The 20,987-nt window shown below is 52.5% G+C and overlaps 1 protein-coding gene across 1 annotated transcript in view; it reads right to left on the reverse strand.

Annotated features, from left to right (window-relative positions):
* COL4A1 (collagen type IV alpha 1 chain) overlaps window positions 1-20,987 on the reverse strand; it is a gene marked incomplete at its 5' end in the record, with an annotated part of 154,627 nt that overhangs the window by 6,963 nt on the left and 126,677 nt on the right. Inside the window, 20 exons of the mRNA XM_049647331.1 lie at window positions 3,309-3,486; window positions 4,713-4,925; window positions 5,892-5,990; window positions 6,974-7,102; window positions 8,622-8,693; window positions 9,569-9,641; window positions 11,334-11,467; window positions 12,038-12,223; window positions 13,357-13,407; window positions 14,696-14,794; window positions 15,198-15,278; window positions 15,369-15,495; window positions 15,885-16,024; window positions 17,027-17,116; window positions 17,228-17,326; window positions 17,468-17,620; window positions 18,398-18,487; window positions 18,573-18,740; window positions 19,433-19,546; window positions 19,760-19,910. Coding sequence (XP_049503288.1) covers window positions 3,309-3,486; window positions 4,713-4,925; window positions 5,892-5,990; window positions 6,974-7,102; window positions 8,622-8,693; window positions 9,569-9,641; window positions 11,334-11,467; window positions 12,038-12,223; window positions 13,357-13,407; window positions 14,696-14,794; window positions 15,198-15,278; window positions 15,369-15,495; window positions 15,885-16,024; window positions 17,027-17,116; window positions 17,228-17,326; window positions 17,468-17,620; window positions 18,398-18,487; window positions 18,573-18,740; window positions 19,433-19,546; window positions 19,760-19,910 — 2,447 coding nt within the window. The remainder of the gene's footprint in view (window positions 1-3,308; window positions 3,487-4,712; window positions 4,926-5,891; window positions 5,991-6,973; window positions 7,103-8,621; window positions 8,694-9,568; window positions 9,642-11,333; window positions 11,468-12,037; window positions 12,224-13,356; window positions 13,408-14,695; window positions 14,795-15,197; window positions 15,279-15,368; window positions 15,496-15,884; window positions 16,025-17,026; window positions 17,117-17,227; window positions 17,327-17,467; window positions 17,621-18,397; window positions 18,488-18,572; window positions 18,741-19,432; window positions 19,547-19,759; window positions 19,911-20,987) is intronic.

A 20,987-nucleotide genomic window follows, 5' to 3' on the forward strand; every position in this document is an offset into this window, starting at 1 on the left:
GGACGTGTGTGCGTGCGTGCGCACAGCTTTCTATTTTATTCACGCAAATGCAGATGAATTAAAAGCCTCGGTTAAACAACAGTTACTGAAATTGGCCTGTACATCTGCTACCATCTGTCTGCCTGACACGGAAAGCAGAAATAGAGCGTGGCAGACGGACGGCATTTGATGTCAGGCTCTCTCTGGGCTCAGGGTTTGGGAGGGGGGCTCGTCGAGAAGGTCATCCTGACGCCGCCCCATCAGATGGATAAGGGAACAGGGTCACAGACGGGAAGAGCTGGACAGCCCCTTGAAATTCAGACGGTTGAATCCCCCGGGTTATTCCGGCAAAGGCTGAGGCCACAGAGAGCGTGTCAGAGCCAGAACTGGGGCGCAGCAGCCCTGCTCTCCTAACAGTGGCCCTTCCGCCAGAACAATTAAACAATCAGTAGCGTGCGATAACTCAAGTCGACACGAAGCCAGAAATGTCTGCCCTGTTCTCAGGATGAAGGCAGAAAAGTTGCCAGCTTTTCTGCTTAAACGGAAGGATTCTGTGTTATTAACTCTTCCGAAAGGTTAAGCTTTAGGACCTCCCCAGAATAACCCGAAAGGCCCAAGACTTCACACAACCACGGGGTGAAAGTAACCATGGAAACTTGTGGGCTCAGAGACCAGAATGGAAGCACTGTTCCAAAGGGAACGTGAGACAGCAGGCTGGGGGGGGGGGGGGGGCAGGTTTCAGGATCAGCTCCAGGACATGACTGATAAAGTCCCTGCATGCTGAGCCTCTGGGGGTCAGGTAACAGAGATGCCAGGGGCTGAAATGTACAGGGCTAGGGCACCAAAGCATGCTGTCAGGGCGGGGGGGGGGGGGTCTTTCTGAAAGTGAGGGGGCCACAGGGGAAAACAAATCTGAGACCCAGGGTGATTTGGGAACATCACAAACGCATGCCACAGCCCCTTCCCTCAAGCAAATGGAGGTCAAAGGTCAGTTTTATCAAGGAGGTAAAATAGCAAACAAACATGAATAATCGTTTTCTACCTGTTGTCCAAGGGAAGCTGAACAAAAATACAAAGGTGGTTAGTTTTCCTTCTGGTACAGCCCACATGGTCCTGAGCGTGGAAAGCCTCAACAGCGAAAGTCACAGGCACTCGCTGACATGTGTAAACGACTGTCTGTTTTGAAAGGTGCCGCCCGGAAGTGTGAAGAACCTTTTTCCCATTTTAAGACCCATAAAGTAAGTTTCTTACAGCTCAAAAAAAAAAACAAAAAAAACAAAAATAAAAACAAAAACAACCCAAACCCAAAAAAGCTATCAGGAGATAGTTTAATGTAAGTCAATCTACAGTTTTTGTATTTTAATATTAGGGCACTTCCCAGCCCTTCCATCCTGGGGTCCCGTGTGGTACAGGTCTCTGAATAAGACTGATCTGCCAGGACCGCAGAGCCAGAGACAGGTACCAGAACCCGAAATCCTCCCCCAAATCCCCACGGCCTGGGGCTCCCAGCACTGGTTCCAGCGCTTACTTCCGGCTCCCTCTTCCCACTGACCACAGGACCCTGCCTTACCCTTCTTCATAGTCAAAAGCTGCCTGGTTCTTTAAAGGGAGTGTAGAAAGGCTCAAGTTAGTCCCCACTCTCACCTCCCTGAAGCAAACTTGTCCTGCCTTGTTATTCTGTTCATCCTTTATTACCTTAGTGTGTTAACGAGTAAAACTACAGAACGGCTTCTTGGTCACATGAATTCATACCTTTGTCACTTTTCTATTAGTTCTGAGTACAGCTAAGGAATCAGCTTTTAACTAGAAGGAATGAGACAAAAATAGGACCTCCATGCACTTCTCAGTCATACTAATTCCAATTTCCCGTATTAGTTCCTATCAGGCAGACTCTGGGGGACTTGAAAACATGCTCCAGACATTAATTAGTGTGGAAAGCACTTCATTTGGCAAGCTGCTTGGTCAAACACATGAATTGCCAGTGGGAATTCACCCTAAGGAAACAAAAGTTAGTGGGGGGGTGGGGAGTACAAAAAATCTCGATAGGTATACATTTTTATGTATACAACAAATCTGTATAATCTTTTTGTGTATAAAGCACAGATATACAGAATGTCTGCGGTATTAGTTTCATAGAGACACTTCACACCCATATTTGAGCTCCTGCATTAAATACCACTGAACTCTGCACTTAGAAATGGTTAAGATGATGGGGCGCCTGGGTGGCTCAGTCGATTAAGCACCAGACTTTGGCTTAGGTCATGATTTCAGGGTTTGTGGGTTCGAGCCCCGTGTTGGGCTCTGTGCTGACAGCTCAGAGCCTGGAGCCTGCTTCAGATTCTGTGTCTCCCTCTCTCTCTCTCAAAAATAAATAAACATTAAAAAAATTTTTTAATTTTTTTTTTTACGTTTTTATTTTATTTTTGAGACAGAGAGAGACAGAGCATGAATGGGGGAGGGTCAGAGAGAGAGGGAGACACAGAATCTGAAACAGGCTCCAGGCTCTGAGCAGTCAGCACAGAGCCCGATGCAGGGCTGGAACTCGCATACCGCAAGATTGTGACCTGAGCCGAAGTCAGACGTTCAACCGACTGAGCCACCCAGGCGCCCCAAAAAAAAAATTTTTAAAAAGAAATGGTTAAGATGATTGATTTTATGTCTATTTTACTACAATTAAAATAACAACAAAATTTTTAAATTTCAAAGCGGTGGGCGATTCAGAAGAAAAAAATATTAAAAGGCTCCTCGGGGAGATAATTATTTAAGAAAACAAAGTTTAGAATGCTGCTCTCAGGCCTGCTGGGGACTCCAGGGATGTTGCTTCATGGGGGAAAGGGCGACCAGACCACCCCAGTGAGTCACACAGAATAGGAATTCTGCCCCAAAGCTGGGCATTGCCTCTCGAAGGCATCACACTGTAATTCTGAAAGAGGATAGCTTGGGACACCTGGGCAGGGGTCAGTCAGTTAAGCGTCCGACTCTTGATTTGGGCTCAGGTCATAGTCTCACAGTTCATGAGTTCAATCCCTGCATCAGGCTCTGTGCTCATAGCACAGAGAGACTCTCTCTCTGCTTAAGAGACTCTCCCCATCCCTCTCTGCCTCCGCCCGTTCTCTAAACAAACTTAAAAAAAAAGAGAGAGAGAATAACTTTTATACCAAATGATTTTATGTCTGATCTCTATTACAAAACTCTGATATCATAAACAATAAGCTGGCAACAGGTCAAAAGCTTTGGGGAAAAAAAACGAAGCAACAACCTCTGCCTAGACTACAAGCAGTTTTTCTTCTTCGATTATATACATCTGCTCCTACAAATGCCCGACTCACCTGCTAATGAACGGTCTGATATTGTCGCCGGCGATGGGCGCCATAGACATGGGCATGGGCTCAGGGGTGGACAGCCAGTAGGAGTAGTCATTTCGGGAGGCGAAGTTGCACACGTTGTTGATGTTACAGAACAGGAAGGGCATCGTGCTGAACTTGCGCAGGCAGCTCCCAGCCGTGCCTACAGCCACAGGGAGACACAGGTTCAAGTGCCGGCTCTGTGATCAGTCTGCCTCCGCACAACACAACCATTAAGGTGGAAATAAAACTGCTTTCAATTACAGGCAGAAAGGAGGTAAATACACCACACAGGCAAGTATGGTTGTAAATGAGCATTAACTTAAATTTAAAGTGATTCAAGGCAGAAGAAACCCTATAAAGAATTATGTAGGATATTTTGATTAAGGGAAACACACCAGTTTATCAGTAGAGAAAAATCTTTTATAAAACTGAACCCCAAAGTTGCTACGGATTCTGTCTCCCTCTCTCTCTGCCCTGACCCCACTCATGTTCTCTCTCTCTCAAAACTAAATAAACATTAAAAAAAAAAATTTTTTTAAACGGGTGCCCGGGTGGCTTGGTCGGTTAAACGTCCGACTTTGGTTCAGGTCATGATCTCACTGCTCATGAGTTCAAGCCCCGTGTTGGGCTCTGTGCTGACAGCTCGGAGCCTGGAGCCTGCTTCGGATTCTGTGTCTCCCTCTCTCTCTGCTCCTGCCCTGCTCACACACTCTCTCTCAAAAATAAATAACCACTAAAAAATTAAAAAAAAAAAAACTGAATTCCAAAGGAAATTTATCACGTGGCTCCTGATCCAGCGGACAGTAACCCTGAACAATGTCTTCAATGACTATCTTGCCGAAAATGCAGATTCTCCTTACAGGCGGCTTGTTCTTTCCAACCTCCAGAAAGGTTAACGTGCGTGACACTGCACTAACTTGGTGAAGGACGTCCGGTGGGGACGAGAGAAATGACAGCCAATGGACAGCGGTCCCATGGAGACTCACCAGGGGTGGGGCTTGGAGCCTGCAGAGAGACTCAGGACAGGGGCGCACGCTCGGGTTTTAGCCAGAGCACCTGTAAAGCTGCCCTATTTTAAGAAGACCGACACTAGCTGTGAAGCATGTATTCCGGAAATCTTGACCTACTTGATAGTTTGAAGACCAGATCAAAAGTTTTATCAATTTAAAAGCTTTCAGAGACTCAGCCTTGACATTTCCCTGTGCTAATGAGGCAGCTGTTGAGCTGGTGGTTGGTCGTGTGAGGGGGGAGGGAAGCGGAACCAGGCCCTCTTCTCGCTAACGACGTCTCTGTGGCGCCCTGACATGCGGGGCCAGGGACAGCTCTGCCGGCCTCGGCACGCCACGAGTCTGTGTTGGATGAATGCACGCGTCCCCGAGGTCTCACCCAAGTCCTGGCCGTGCGCCCGCTCGTTGCCTTGCACGTAGAGCAGGGAGTACCCGTGGTAAAGAATTTTGGTCCCAGGAGGACACTGCGGGTCGTCCGTGGTCTGACTGTGCCGGGTCACCAGGAACCCGTGATCAACAGATGGGGTGCCTGGGGGACCCATGGATCCTGGCAACCCGTCGGGACCTGGTGGGCCTGGAAACCCTCTTGGACCTGGAAGACAGAGAGGAGTGAGCTTCCCCGGGTGCAGACAGGTGCCCTGGGATAACCCGCCTCCACGCTGCCCCCCTTTCTTTCCCTTTGCACGGACCCCCCCACGATGCTTGAGAAACACGGTGCTCGGTGCCAAGCAAACGCTCAGAAAATGGAGTCCAATATAAACACAATATGTGAAAAGGAATATATGAGGGAATGTGTCATTCAGACAACATTTGGGGGCTCCTCCAAGGAGGAAGGACCACAGAATTACTAGAAAAAAAAAACTCCTTTTAAAAGGTGGCTTCCTGCCACGGCAGCCCAGCACCGCGCAAGGACACAGGGTAGTGACAGCGCGTCCTTCCCCATCCCCTCGGTAGCTACGCTGTCTGCAACGCTGCTGGCTGGCCTCCTGCTGGGCTGGGCTCCCCCCCCCCCCGCCCCCCCCCCCCGCCTTTCCAGTGGAGGCCTCAGCCTTTACCATCTCAGTCAACATGGGACAGCGGAGTGTCCGCTTCCTTGGGCAGCACACCGACTGCATTTCATGCCGGATGGTGGCCTCTCGGCCACCACCGGCATCGTCATCCACCCCTCCTGTCCACTGCTGATACACAATTTCTGTGGCTGCAGCCTGCTCCCCACCCCCACCACAGGAAGCCCCAGGCCGTCGCTGCTGGCCATCTTCTAACAACATCTGGAAATCACTGGCTTAGATCAACATCTGTCTCTCCACACGGAAAAAATGACAACTTTACCTCTTCTAGATGAGCTTATTTGCTCTTAACACACACACACACACACACACACACACACACACACACACACAGACTTCCTCGGAAATCTTGCAGGCGATGTTTTCAATTCCATTTTGCAGGCGTCTGCACACCTGACTTCCAGCGTGTGACCCAGAGATGCAGGCAGAGGGCAGCTGGCGGGGTGTGGCAGGGGGGGCGGGGGGTGGGCAGGGTGCCGCAGCAAACCTACCAGGGGGGCCAAAGGGTCCCGTCTCTCCTTTCTGGCCAGGAGCACCGTCAAAACCGGGAACACCTGGAGGTCCAGGCAAGCCCACGGATCCTGTCACACCTGTGGGAAAGTGAAAGGAGCTGGTGACAAAGGCCTGGAGCACAGGCGGGTGCCTCTTTGTCCTCCCTTCTGAAATGTCTCTGTAGCCTAAGGCCGGCAGCAGCAGTGACACTGTTCTCCCAGACAGCCTGGAGCCCCTCCTGTGAAGCCTTGTTGGCACCGGCCGCATCCAAACTGGCATTCGCAGGGCGTGGGCCCCACCGTCTAACCCAGACCTCACGCAGTCAGCGTCTAACCCAGACCGCACGCAGTCCCCCCCCCCCCCCCCCCCCCACCACCTGGCTGCTCACTGCTACCTTGTGGCACCTGGCTTTGGGAAAGGCAGTGACGTGGCAGGGAGGGAGGGCTGTGACCCAGTTTTGTGTTCTCAATCATCTTCCCCAGGCCGTGTTTCCGCACCCCAAGTAATTCTTACGTGACAGACAGACCCGTGGACAGGTCTTTGATTCCATGTGGGCCCTTTCTTCCCAGGTAGTTTAAAGTGAAATTTTCACGGATGCCTCCTCCTAAGTATAGAGTCTTCCTTCCCCTCTACCGTCCAGCCACCCCTCACCAGCAGCTCTTAAGACAGGGAGGGCTCAGCCCAACTAAGCAGCAAGTGCCAGGTCGGGTGTCTGGGGACCCCAAGCACGAGCACAGGCCACTGTCAAGGCCCATTCTCATGGTTCCAGATCAATGCCTCCAGCCACCTCTTGTCTTCTAGCTGAACAAGATGGTCTCTGTGCTGCGGCCCATGTCTTCCCCGAGTGAGCACAGGTCCCTGGATGTTCCTCTGGCTTCTCCTGTATTTTGTTCTGGCTTTTGAGTTCCCTTCAGAAACTTCATTAGGTTTTGATATCCATTAAAGGAAATCAAGAAAGTCCTATTCAAATATACACCTGTACGGCCATCACCCAGAGACCCTGGCTTGGGACACATTGGTGAGGAGCAGACCCTGCCCTATTTCCTTCTGACCCCACACCTCCCCTTTTCTATTTTCTTACCTTGCTGTCCTTTGGGGCCTGGTGGTCCCGGAAGCCCCTTCAGACCTGGGGGACCCTCTGGACCAGGGAGTCCTGGCTCTCCTTTGATGATGTCGTAGGGCCCTGGGGGGCCTGGGGGCCCAGGGAGGCCTGTGGGAATCAGGGGGGCCACTGGTCAATTCCACTGTCAACATTCGTGGGAGCAGATCCAAGCATGAAACCCAATCCAAACACGTTTCTCAGAAGTCATTCAGTATCAAAAACACATGTAATAGGTCTTCACGAGACGTACACGTACCTACGCCTTGCTACTGTTCAACATAAAGTCCTGAATCCTTGGGACTGACCGATGCTGGGGTCGTTACTACAAACTGGGAGCTGGGTCCCAGAGCCCCTGATAACCGCGGGCCAGCAGGTGGGGCTCCATGCCTCCCAGGGATCCCTCCCCGACCCGGAGAGCTACAGCATGTGCAATTAGGTCTCATCTTATGCTTCTCTGAAGTCTGCCTTATGGACATTATAACCACAGTCTTCATCCCTCAGTGACGCAAAAACTTCATCCTTCTGCGCGACAGCTCCCGAAAGATGAGCGGCAGGGAAGGAGTGCGGAGGCTCTCAGTCAGCCCCGGCCTCGCTTTCTTCAGCCAGACATCGCCAGTCCTGTCCTGCCTTCCACACACTGTCCCCATTTCTTTCACTCCCCCATCGTACTTTTTAAATTGTTTTTTTAACATTTATTCATCTTTGAGAGAGAGAGACAGAGCATGAGTGGGGGAGGGGCAGAGAGAGAGGGGGGACACAGAATCCGAAGCAGGCTTCAGGCTCTGAGCTGTCAGTACAGAGCCTGATGCTGGGGCTCAAATTCACAGACTGTGAGATCATGACCTGAGCTGAAGTCGGACACACCCCTAACCTTTTTTAAATTTTTTTAATGTTTATTTTTGAGAGAGAGAGAGAGAGACAGAACGTGAGCGGGGGAGGGTCAGAGAGGGAGACCCAGAATCCGAAGCAGGCTCTAGGTTCTGAGCTGTCAGCACAGAGCCCGACACGGGGCTCGAACCCACGAACCGTGAGATCATGACCTGAGCCGAAGTTGGACGCCCAACGGACTGAGCCACCCAGGTGCCCACCCATCGTACTTCTTAATGCACTCTGCTGGCTCAGTCTGTCTCTCGAAACATGATTTCAAAAATCATGGAACCCTAGAAACGTGGTCAGACCAGCAGAAACTGGAACTGGATGCCTGTCGTACTTAGACCATTTCCTCCCATCTCGGGAGGCGGTCTTGGGGGCCGGGAGTCGCCGCATGCGGGGGACAGACGGCGCAGAAGCCACAGAAGACTCTTTCTTGTACAAAACTCCTTGCTGCCCAGCCCCCTTTCACACAGGCCCCACCTTAACCTGAGGACACCAAGCAGAGCCTGTAGGACTGCGAGTCTTGAGTCTGTCGACCCTCCCCGGCTGGATTCACCAGCTTGACTTTTAAGACGCGTCGCTAATAAAATGCCGACTAGGGCAGCCTCACACGGCAGTCCTGACAAGCTACCAAAGAATTCTTAATCAGCTGCTTGCGAATGATACTCAAGCCGCTTCTCATGGGCAAAACCAAACCCTGATCCACGCGTTCACACCATCAGCAAGGCCCCACCAGCCCAGCACGTGCTCCTACCTTTGCTTCCAGGGAAGCCCTGGTCACCCGGATCGCCCTTAGCTCCCTGCAGGCCGGGGAGGCCTTTCTGACCTGGAGGAAAGAAGAACATTGTCTCTGCACAGAACCCCCGAATCCCCAACGATACGCAAGCACGGGCGCATGCACGCACGTCCGCGTTCACGCATACACACACACGCAGGGAACATATTTCCAATCAACTGTCAGAGAAGAAAAGAACATTCCTTCCGGTCAGCTATGTAAACTTTTTAATGACACTCTCCCCTCTAGAATCTGGAAGTCACATTTTTCCCAACGTGCAAACGTTCCAAAACCATAAAATGACCACAAAAAGCAGACAGGCACATGATCCTGCTGGGGTCACAGTTTGGGTCACCCATGTCCCCAGACAGACCCCAAGACACCTGTAAGCTGGGAACTGGTTTTAGTCACCTGTCGTTCATACGTATCTGATTCGGCAGGAAAAGAGCAGTGCCTGGGAGCCGGGAGGCAACCAGTACATGCTGGCTTAATACGTTATAAACCATGATGTCTTTTGACATACAAATGATCTACTGATTCTCTGTTCTTAATTTTTTTGAGTTTATTTATTTGAGAGCGAGAGACAGGGAGAGAGAGAATCTCAAGCAGACTCTGCACTGTCAGCCCTGAGCCCAATGTGGGGTTCGATCCCACAAACTGTGAGATCACGACCTGAGCCGAGATCCAGAGTCGGACGCTTCACCGACTGAGCCCCCCAGGCGCCCCTGTAAACTGATTCTTAATAAGAAAATCAGAGCATCTTTACACAGCCATTCATAGGATGATACAAATCAGGCTGCCACACAGACACGGCATTTTTAACTTGAAGAAAACCCGATCTTGCGTTGTGATCCAGCTGGCCTATCGGTGTGAAAGTGCCAGCGGACAGGTTCTGTCTTCAAGCAGCACCTCCTTTACTGTCTTACCTTGAAATCCTGGAACTCCCGGAGGTCCTATGTCACCCTTAGAGCCTGTGAGTCCTGGAGAGCCACCGATTCCCTAGACACACACACAGAGCGTCAGCTGGGAGTCGCTAGGACACCGTAAGTCTCTCAAGTAGCCTGGAAGTCGGGAGGCTGGGGCAGCCCCTCAGTGTTCCCCAAGAGGCTCTGTGAACAAATGGGGCCTGTGTGCAGCTGCGGTAGGAAGCTGGGAACTGGCACATGCCGCTTCGCTCCCCTGTCCCCTGTCCCCATCTGTCTGAGTGGTGACTTCCCAGAGCAGGTGCAAGGCCCGCGACCTGCTGCCCCTCCCCCACAGCACAGGGCCGAGAACAGATCTGGGACTTCCTGAACACTGTCGTGGCAACATGTCAATCTTTCAACACCAAACTACCTTCTGGAAACTTTCCTCCAGACACTCAAGCGTAACGAAATTTCTTTAGAATTAGTTTAATATCTTATCTGAAAAGTGATTTTAAATGTGGAGAGAAAAAAACGAATACTAAGGAGGATTATTTTTAAGTTTACTTTTACTTGTTATGAGAGAGAGAGAGCATGCGAGCAGGGCAGGGGCAAAGGCAGAGGGACAGAGAGAATCCCAAGGAGGCTTGCACTGTCAGTGGGGAGCCCGATGCAGGGCTCAAACTCATGAACTGTGAGATCATGACCTGAGCAGAAACCAAGAGTCAGACCCTTAACCAACTGAGCCACCAAGGCACCTCTACGTTTCTCTCTAATATAGCAACATTCATGTTTGGAAATGTATTCTCTCATTTTTCTGGCTATTTCAAAACAGTTCCTTCTCTAGCTCCTTTCTCAACATATAGTAAGTTGTACTGTTTCTCACATGTATTTGTGTATGTGCTTTACCTTGTTTAAAAAGGTGTCCTAACAAGGGGTGCCTGGATGGCTCAGTCGGTTGAGCGTCCGACTTTGGCCCAGGTCATGATCTCACCACCTGTGCGTTCATGCCCCATGTCAGGCTCTGTGCTGACAGCTCAGAGCCTGGAGCCTGCTTCAGATTCTGTGTCTCCCTCTCTCTCTGCCCCTTCCCCTCCCTCTCAAAAATAAAGATTTAAAAAAAAAGTGTCCTAACGAAAACACACACAAATATAAGTATGTATACACACACGCACACACACACACACACGTCTATACATGTACATGGAAACAGACAGACAGCCACTGACGGCACCAGAACTAGGGAATGTATTTGTCACTGAGGCTTGCTTTCTTCATCAAGCATGTAAACAGATTTTTTTTAATTTTTTGCTGTTTATTCAGTTTTGAGAGAGAGAGACAGAGCGTGAGCGGGGTAGGGGCAGAGAGAGAGGGAGACACAGAATCTGAAGCAGGCTCCAAGCTCCGAGCTGTCAGCAAAGAGCCCGACGTGGGGCTCAAGCTCACGGACTGTGAGATCATGACCTGAGCTGAAGTCAGACGCTCAACCAACTGAGCCATCCAGGGGTCCCTAAACAGGATTTTTAACCCAGGCACTGAGCGGTGATCCTGTGTGACATTCCCCTTTCACAGTCCTTGTAAAACTGCACAAGAAAGAACATGGGAATAGCAGCCTACTACAATGTCAGGAAAGACAGCTGATGACCAGCAAGGGGCAGGAGCCCTCTCCAGTCCTGGAGAGGATTTAGGACTGTGACACCCGTGGACAGGTGGACACACACACACACACACACACACACACCGTGCTGTGATCCTATTCACACACAAGACCGACAAACAGACAACTCACAGGCAGGCCCTGGAATCCTGGATCTCCCTTGGGTCCTGGAGCACCGGGAGCCCCCGGCCAGCCTGGGTTTCCTTTGTCACCTTTCAGTCCATCAAGCCCGGGGAGCCCCGGAGGCCCCATGGGTCCCGGAAGCCCTGACAGGAGACACAGAAGTGACAATCTGAGGTGAGAGGGTGATTTTATGGACAAGTATCTTGGGCTTGGCTGCCATCCCCGCTGCCCAGCTGTCCCCAACCAGGGGCAACAATAGTGGATCAGCCCGTGTGAGCACAGCAGAAACCCAGCAGGTCCTCAAAGGGACAACCTGCTCAATAGGCAGAAAATGTTGGTATGAATGCACTGGCCCGAGCGTCCAGTGCGGGGGTATTTTCTCACACGGTACAGGGCACGCCAGAATGCCACCATGTTCCAAGCCACCACGGGTGGCTCTCATGCTCCAGTCTTTTCCAATAATGTCTAGTCTACCTGTAATCACTTGTCACATCTACCGTGTTCTTTCACAGAAAGGACACAGGCCTCCAGCGGAGGCCAAAACACAAGGGTCCCCAAATAGCGTAAGCAGTTTCAAGTTACAGGAAATGCTGTGAACCACTAAGTAAAAAAGTTCAATTGAAGGTTTAAGTATTTAAATCTCGTTTACACTCGTGTGTGTGTTTGTGCCTTCTGGTTCAGTCCCGGCTCTCGCCCCGGTGAGACACCCTTACCTGGCAGGCCAGGCTGACCCTGTGCACCCCGGTCTCCTTTAGGTCCCTCCACAGCGTGGCCCGGAGCTCCGGGTAAGCCCGGCTGTCCTTGTGGCCCCGGGGGACCCATGAATCCTTGCTCTCCTTTGGATCCGGGAATTCCTGGACTCCCAGCTTGTCCCGGGAAACCCACATCACCCTTTGAACCTAGACAACAAAACCAGTTTGAGATGGTGGGGAAGCACAGGGGAGAAGAGAAAGCCTGTACGTCGAGGAGGAGGGAGCTGTGCGAGGGGCAGGGGAAAACCAGAGCCGGGTGCCCTTTCCCCTCTTTATTGAGTGACACACGGGATGCCGACCATGGCTGACCCGGGGAAGAGTAAGCTTAGAGTATGAGAGCCACCTGTCATTCTTCATACTTTGTAAGGAAGTGTTCTGCCGAAAAGCCATTGGAATACAGGCTGAGAGGGGTCTATGAGCACCTGCACTGCTAAATTAAGGGCTTGCTCCATCGACAGGTGAATGAATACACGAGTAATATTATATCCACACCGTGGATCACTACTCAGCAAGAAACGGGAGGGAACTACTGGCATGAGCTCCAACACCCGCGAATTGCAAACTAATTGTGCTGGGCCAATAAAGTCAGACTTAGAATAAAACAGGATCCTACTGATAGAAAATTCTAGAAAATGCAACCTAATCTACAGTACCAGAAGACAGAGCAAAGGGTGGGGTTGAGGGATGATGGTGTTGGGGGGTGGGGTGGGAGGGCAGGACGGAAATGATTAGGCAGTCCAGGAAACTCTGGGGTAACAGGCATGTTCACTATCTTGAGTGTGGTGATGTTCTCACAGATTATACATATATCAAACCGTATCAAAAACAGACATCAAATAGCACTCTATAAATGCGTGTAGCTTACGGTATGTCAATGACAGAAATGCGACGATACGCTATTTTTTGAAGTTTTCAAGGTAAGAACTTATAGGGAACAAAATTCCTCCATGTTTAGTTCCCAACATACCACCCAGACGTGACTAATAAAATACCAAACTTCCAGGATCATTTCAAGGTTATTAAGAAACAATAAGAAAGGAGGGAAATAGAGTCGTGGCCAAAAATGGTCATCGGGCCTCTCTTGTGACGCTTCCTCTGCTTTTTCAAAAGTGCAACGTCACCAGATGCTGGTCTGTCAGGGGCCAGGAGAAGGCGTGTGCCCCAGACCCAGCATCCTGTCACTGCCGCCCACTGCTTCCTCGCAACTGCCCGACCCACTCGGCCTGGGCCACGTGCATCAGCGGCGAGTGGAAAGGAAGTACGCATGTAGCGAATGTTACCTTTCTCTCCTTTGGCCCCTGGGAACCCTGGGAATGCTCTTCCAGGCAGGCCTGTAAGACAAGGGTAAGAAGTCACATCCACATGTCCTCAAACAGTTGGTCCTCGAGTACAGCACAAAACCCTGTCGACTCTGCAACACCACCACGTAGAAATCAGCTCCTTGCACTCCTGAGTAAAATCTCGTTTCTGCAGTTGTTCTAAGAAGTCCTGGGTGGGATGTGTATAATTTAGCACTTTTCTTAAGTACTTTTCAGCACACGACCACTACAGCATTTAGTAGAAATGCTCTGTTCAAATAAGTGCTGATTTTCTACCACCATCTAGACACTAACAAATCGGCTGTTCCCAGACGACTGTCTAGCTAACAACATTCTCGAGGGAGGCAGGGAGAGCCGGTGGTATTGGGGACTGGGGGGCAGCAAACACCGGAAAGGCCAGAAACGTGAGTAAGGGGCTTGCAGGAGGATGAACGTGGGGGGAAGGGAGGTATGGAGGCATTTTTATGAATTATTTTTTATGAGAAAATGAATGTTTGCAATAGAAACATAAGGGATGCAGAACGAAACAACGAACTTTTAGAAAGAGGCCAACCCTGGGGCGCCTGGGTGGCTCAGTCAGTTAAGCGTCCAACTCTTGACTTCAGCTCAGGTCATGATCTCAGGGTTGGGAGTTCGAGCCCCGAGTCGGGCTCTGTGCTGACAGTGCAGAGCCTGCTTGGGATTCTCTCTCTCCCTCTCTCTCTTTCCCTCCCCTGCTCTTTCTCTCAAAATTAATTAATTAAAAAAAAAAAGCAGGGGGCCAGCCCTGCCCGCAGCAGATGTCCCAGGGCTCCTCTCCAGCGACACCCCCACACCCACGCCCCTGCCTTAGGCTCACCCATCTCAGACCTCAGGTGTCATTCTTGCTACACACAAGCATTACCGTGTACGTGGTTCTTGTCGTCAGAACCTGCAGCCCCCCACAAGGGATGGGAGCAGATCGGAGGGCAAGAATTGGTCCCAGGACCCTTTCTCTAAAGGGGGAAAAGCCAGGCAGAGGAGGGACAGCCTGGACGTTCTGTGTGTGTCTCACTCGCCCCCGGGAGTCCAGGTGTTTTGGGTCAGGCCCGTCAGTACAGGACCTGCCCCTCTTCTTATCTAGGCCTCTCCCCTCGTCCACACAAGTGTATAAACAGCCATAAGGACACGTGATACAGATACCACTTTGTGCCCAGCCCCGGTCACTCAGCATGGACTGGAGATCTGAGTGATGCCGACCCTGGAGCAACGCCAACCCCTGAGCAATGCTGACCCCGGAGGAGCATTTATTTCGCTCTAAAGGGAGCAGGAGCCACCATACCTGGTTCCCCCTTCTCTCCCGCCGACCCCGGGATTCCGTCACTGCCAGGCTCCCCTTTCTGGCCAGCTGGGCCCACGGGGCCAGGCTTCCCAGGAAGACCTCAGAGAGAAGAGCCACATTAGTCAGGTCTGGACCCTGTCACGACAAGACGCTCATTCCCGACAGTTCCCCAGGGAGCCGTTACCCCGTGCATACCCAGCATCCTCGAGGAATGCACCTCAAACACAAACATGCTTCTAGAACCTACTGGATCCGCAATGCAGCCAGTTCAGCAGCTCTGGTTCTGGCTCCTGACTGGGGGCCACATCTTATAAAGGCCCCATGAGCCCCCCTAGACTCTAGACTCGGTCTGTCCATCTGAAAAGTAGAGGGGTGTGCCAACCCGTGACACTCTGGGGTCCACGACTTGTCACCTTGAGGGAAATTCCCAGCTTCGGTGGCCCCCGCCTCATCCCCACAGGCCCCCGTGTGTCCTCTGTCTCCTGTGTCCTCAGGTCTCTACCTGCTTCTCCCTTGACACCGGGAATGCCAGCCGATCCTGGGAGGCCTCTGTCCCCTTTATCCCCAGGCAAGCCAGGGCTTCCTAGAGGAAGAAACAAGACAGCGGAATGCCATCAATTGGAGACTTTGTTGTCTTTGGACCCAAGCTCAGAAGGAGGCCCGGCTCACCTACCTGGATAGCCAACGCTCCCAGGGGATCCTTGGGGGCCAGGAGAGCCAGGGATCCCCGGGATCCCCACGCTTCCTTTCTCTCCCTTCTCTCCAGGACTTCCCGGAAATCCTGCAACCCCTTGATCTCCCTGTGGGCAGACATCGAGACCGTTAATTTCGTACCTGTCCCCGGGCACGTGTCTGTGGGCCCTTTCTGGATAACACTATACGGATTCCACGTCCTGCTTTCTAGCGAAGAATTAAAGTCCACGTCTGAAAACCGGGGATAAGTGGGAAGCCCAGAACAAGAGCCAGTTCTGTTTCTTCTCCGCACATGTCTCCTCACCCTTCCCTTCCAGCCCTGGGCTGGCTGTCCCGCCTCTCAACAGTCTCCAGATTCTTGCCAAGGCAGGGAAGGTGCACAGAGGGGGCCAGAGGGACAATGTGCAGTAAATCAGGGGAGACCACTCTGAATCACCGAGTGTGCGGAGACGCTCAGGTGGCCACAGGGGGCAGTGTCCACGCAGGACATGGTTACCTTGTCGCCAGGCCGGCCCGGAATCCCAATGCCAGGGAGGCCTGCCTGCCCTTTCTCGCCCTTTGCGCCTTTCTCCCCGGGTAAGCCAGGGACGCCCTGCGGGCCGGGGATCCCAGGCACGCCTTTTTCTCCGGGTGTTCCTGTAAACACACACAATTAACACCTGAGTGCGTGCTTGGCGGGTGCTAATATTAAACATGGAAAAGCGCCCTGACAGCCACCAAGAATGAGGTAGAACGTGTGTGCCTGCATTTATTGATCCCTTAGTCCCGCAGGCAGACGCCGTCACCCGCACATTAGTGCCATGTTAGGAAGTGACTCTCCTGTCTCTTAAAGACCATCATTCTACAAAGACAGAGCAGACATACGGTAACTCCTTGGCATATTTACGTTGGCAGTAGTATGAAAAATGACTTTCGTGTTCCTTATTCTACAATCAATTCCCGTTATCCAGAAGGATCAGACGGGTCGCGCGGTGGGCCAAGGAAAGCAGATGCATACCTGGTTTCGTGAGGTATGCTGGCAGCCAAACCTGTTTACAAGCAGGTGTAGACAGCAAGCTAGATGTTTCTACATGTCAAATGGAGCGATACCGTGCCTCGTGCGTAGGGAGGGGGCTGGCTTCCTGCCTCGGCTCCCCTTTCCCTGTGGGTTCGGAGTGGTGCTAGCCCAGACCCACCCGAGGCCAGAGCTCTCCACCTCTCTCCAGCCCCGTCGTAGGAGTTGAGGCCAGGTCATGATTGGGGCAGCAGAGCCCAGAGAACTCTTCTGGGCTGGTGCCAAAGGGCACTGGAGGCTGGCCTAGACGAGTGGGAAGCCAGACCGCACCAGGGAGATGGTGGCCAGGTGGCCAGTCACTTGGAGGTGATCGAAAGGTGATGGTAGACAGCCCATGTTTTATTTGAACTGTGATTTATTATTATTTTTTTTTTTTTAGTAATGGTCACAGTGTCAGCCAAGTGCCATTGATCCCGAGGCAGGGGACCATACAGGACTGAAGATGTGCACTTGGGTAAAAAGTGCACATGCCTGGATTATGCCCTCGGGGCGACACATGTCATCCTGCAGACCTGTCCCCGCCAGTGCGGGGACGGGACATTCTGTTCTATAGAAAGAAGACCCCTTTTGTGAATCCAATGTACCTGGCAGGCCCATTCCACCAACCGATCCTTTGGGTCCAGGGAGCCCTGGAGCCCCCGGGGTCCCGCCGATGCCGGGGTCACCTTTAGGTCCTAGGAGAACAGAGGGAAAAGCCCAACAGGTTAATGCCTATGAAAAGCGCTGGGTGACATTCCCTTAGCGTGAGCTCCTGGCGCATACTGGGCTTGAACTTCACTCCGTACCTGGCTGCCCGGGATGCCCTGCCTGGCCATCCTTTCCCGGCATTCCCGGGGTTCCAGGGTCTCCCCGGGATCCTTTATCACCAGTTGGTCCAATTTGTCCTGCAGGTCACAGAAAAGAATCATGATGACCACATCCGCCTAAAAGACAACCTTGCAGAAACACAGGCTGGTCTGACGTTGCTGGTGCACCACTGAAGAGCTGGTCAGACAGGTGGACGTGCCTTTGCTTCGTCCGCTCACCTTTTTCTCCTTGGTCTCCCTTCTGACCCTTCATGCTGCCCATGTCCACCTTATCCATGGACCCAGGCTTGCCAGGGAGACCCACATCTCCTTTGTCACCCTTGAAGCCGGGGTCTCCCCTGGGCCCCGAGGAGCCCGGGAAGCCGTGGTCCCCTGAAAAGGGAAGAGAAGGCACCTGGTGAGATGCAGCGGTGACAAGGCCTGGCCCTCCTTCTGGCGGGCAGAGCCGCCGATGAAGAAGGAAGGCAGCATCGCCAGGCAAGCGTCTGAGCTACTGGAAGGATCTGGGCCCTGAGTAAATGAATGGTAAAGCCCAGTTTTAAGAATTCATTCTTTGCGAATAACTCAAACATGCATGTGACTCTGCTTATTATTAGTTTAAATGATTCACATCTCCCCTCTTTCCTAAGAAGCTTTATCTCACCTGTTCACAGTGCCTCTCAATTCTATACAAAATAAGAAAATGGGGAGTTTTCTTCTTCTACTAAACAAAAGACTCTTTTTATGTCTCACAAAGTCCATTTCTTTAGAAACATATTTTGGGGCCAATTTCAAATAACCAGATAAGAAATAAAAATTAAGGCCTGTATATTTGCCCCTGTTGCTAACGTGATTCTAAGGACTCCGTGCCAGTGACCTTGCATGATGTGAGATCCCACTGGCTCTAAAAAGAGCAAACACCTCAACTGTGCAGGTGAAGGAGCATCTGGAAACCGGTCTTCTCTCTGGTTGGGTCAGAGCACAGCCCCTGCCCCCACAGGCACGGGCACCGTGAGCTCCTACTGGAAGAGGGGTCTCCCCGACCCTTGCTTCACCTTCTTCTTTCCTCTGCCTCTTGGTACGAAATAGCACCTTCAACCCTTCCAGAGTTCCCAACAGACACAGAGACACAGACACAAGACGGGCTCTTCTGGAGTGACCAGCCCCTACCTTTTTCTCCGGGCAATCCTGGCACTCCTGCCGGGCCTGGCGAGCCGGGCTGCCCCGGGGTCCCCATGACACCCATCTCTCCCTTGGGACCTGCGGCAGACGAGGGGCTGTGAATGCAGACTGCAGACGCAGGGAGTCGGGGACAGATAGGGGCCGGCGTTTACAAGCCGCTTACCTGGAATGCCGGGAAGGCCAGGCGTGCCCTGCTGTCCGGGAAGACCGGGGAGCCCAGACTGCCCTGTCAGGCCGGGCAGCCCTGGGGACCCTTTGTCTCCTTTCGGGCCCGGCATGTCAAGGCCTGGAAATCCGGGGAAGCCCTTCTCTCCCTTCAGTCCAGGAGGGCCTACAGCAGGTGGAGAGCAGGAGCGGTGAGCAGGGGGCTCCGCGGTGCGCCCTTCTGTGTCCCACCATCCCTTTCTGCAGGCGGCACGTGAGTGTGCAGTCCACCCTAGGGGGCTGGGAAACTCCCACTGTCTCGGGGAGCCGTGTCGGGAGCCAAGGGGGAGCCACGGGGGAGCCACACGAGCACTGTCCCAGACCGAGCCCTCCCTCCTGCCAAGCCCCCTCCCCCTCCCCGGGCCCTCCCCAGTGTCCACACCCAAGACTAGCTGCTTTTCAGCTGTGTTCCCGGCTACACTCATGGGCCCCCAGCACCTTCTCCCTTCTGGGACTAGTTACTGAAGACCAGGGCGGCTCCAGGACCAGTTAGTATACGTTACCCACAACTACCAACCCCCCACGGAAAGGTAAGGTGGAGACACCAGTCGTTCTGAATTAAAGGAAAATGTCACTGAATACACATGAAGTGGGGCTGGGCGGGGTGGCGGGGGTGCTCTCTGGCACGTAAACCAAGCTCAGGGAGAGGAAAAGAAAGATACCCACAAACTCTGGTTAAGGGGGCAATCAGACCAGTCTCCCCAAAACAGAATCCCCCTCCCCCCTTTATTCACTAGGGGGCTCTAATCCCCATTTCACTCAGGCTCTGGAGCTGGCCCCTTCCCCTTGGGGAGCGGGATGTGGGGAAGGGATAATCACCTAAGGACCCTGGTGGTCCCTGTCCTCCAGGGGGGCCCATCGCTCCAGGTGGGCCTATCCCGGGAACTCCAGGGGCTCCCTTGGGACCTTGTAATCCAGGTGGTCCTGGGTCACCTGGATGGGAAGAAATTGTAAATGAATGGCACACAGACCATACGACCCACCCCCACAATCAGCCACAACAACACAGGACCGTAAGCTCTAACCATCTGCGATTTTCATCATTCTTTCAACAAATGCAGAGAACCTAACAGGTACCCCGTGGACACCAAACCAACAGGCCCAGCCTCCATCCACCACAGTCCACTTTTGTCTGGAAGAAGTTACCTCTGATTCCCTGGAGGCCTGGGGGGCCGATAACACCATGCTCTCCCGGAACGCCCGGTCCCCCGATGTTTCCCTTCTCCCCAGGTGTGCCAGGGATGCCGGGAAGACCAGGCAACCCTTTGAGTCCAGGCAGACCGATGCCAGGCTCTCCCTGGAAATTCCCGAAACACAGAGAAGCCGGTTCAGCAGGAGAGGCCGGGATTCCATCCGGCCAACGGCGTAAGTGCAGACCGTCGGTAAGAAGCTGTCCAACCTCAAGCCTACGAAGCCTTCACGCACCCATCCCCCTTCCGATTTCAATACAAATCAGAGGTGGTTCGTTTTTATTACTGTTATGTTATGAAGGAAGAAAATCAAGGCTCCCCATGGCTGAATGCCTTCCAGGTCACAGAGGGAGGATTCCCACCCGAGTCCCCGGCCCTCCGCTCGCTTTGTGTCTGTGAGGAGTGGAGACCAAGTGATGGACAAAATGCCCAATGTGCTTTGCGAGCGGCTAATAGACAGCTTCCTACGAGGTGGCAACGTTCCAGGATGGGACCAGGACACCATTTATTGAGATTTTTGTCTCAGCGAAGGCTTTCACCTCAAATTAAACATGGAAAGGATGTCATGAATCTAAGGGCTTTGATAAATGCAGATGATTGACGACGAAGGAAGTACTCTGAAGGCCCGAGGAACACTACGTCACCGGGCCCCCCTGTTGTCCACCGTGGCCACAACCTTCAGAGGAAGTGGCCACTGGAGGTTCTTCCACGCATCCCAGCAGCAAGTTCACAAAACAGAAGGAAGTGAATCCAAGGGACTTTTGAAAAAGCACAATACTTTAAATCATGAGACAAATCCTTATCCCAATTCCATTTGCATTTACTAACTCATGAGCCTCACGTGTGCAAAGCGATCCGCATGGCACCACCACGGACTAGTGTTTCACGAATGCATCTAGTGCAGTTTATGAGGGGAAGCCGCGTCAGCCACACAGATGGAATGGGACACCGTGAGATCAGGTGTGTTTGAAGAGAGCGCTCCCCTGGGGTCACTGAGACACAGCTGCCTCCGTCGCCCGGTCCCCCACGGCCCCTGCCTGCCTGTGCACCCCTACCCAATCCCCATGGCCTCTGCCCACCCTCCTAACAGAAAAGGAACAGGCAAGGCCAGCTCTTTTGTTGGCAAGGTGGAATTGGTCAGCTATACTCAATGAGCAGAATTTCAAGTATCAGCAAGTCGCAGA

This window comes from Panthera uncia (genome assembly GCF_023721935.1).
Source record: "Panthera uncia isolate 11264 chromosome A1 unlocalized genomic scaffold, Puncia_PCG_1.0 HiC_scaffold_16, whole genome shotgun sequence".
Taxonomy (NCBI): Eukaryota; Metazoa; Chordata; class Mammalia; order Carnivora; family Felidae; genus Panthera; species Panthera uncia.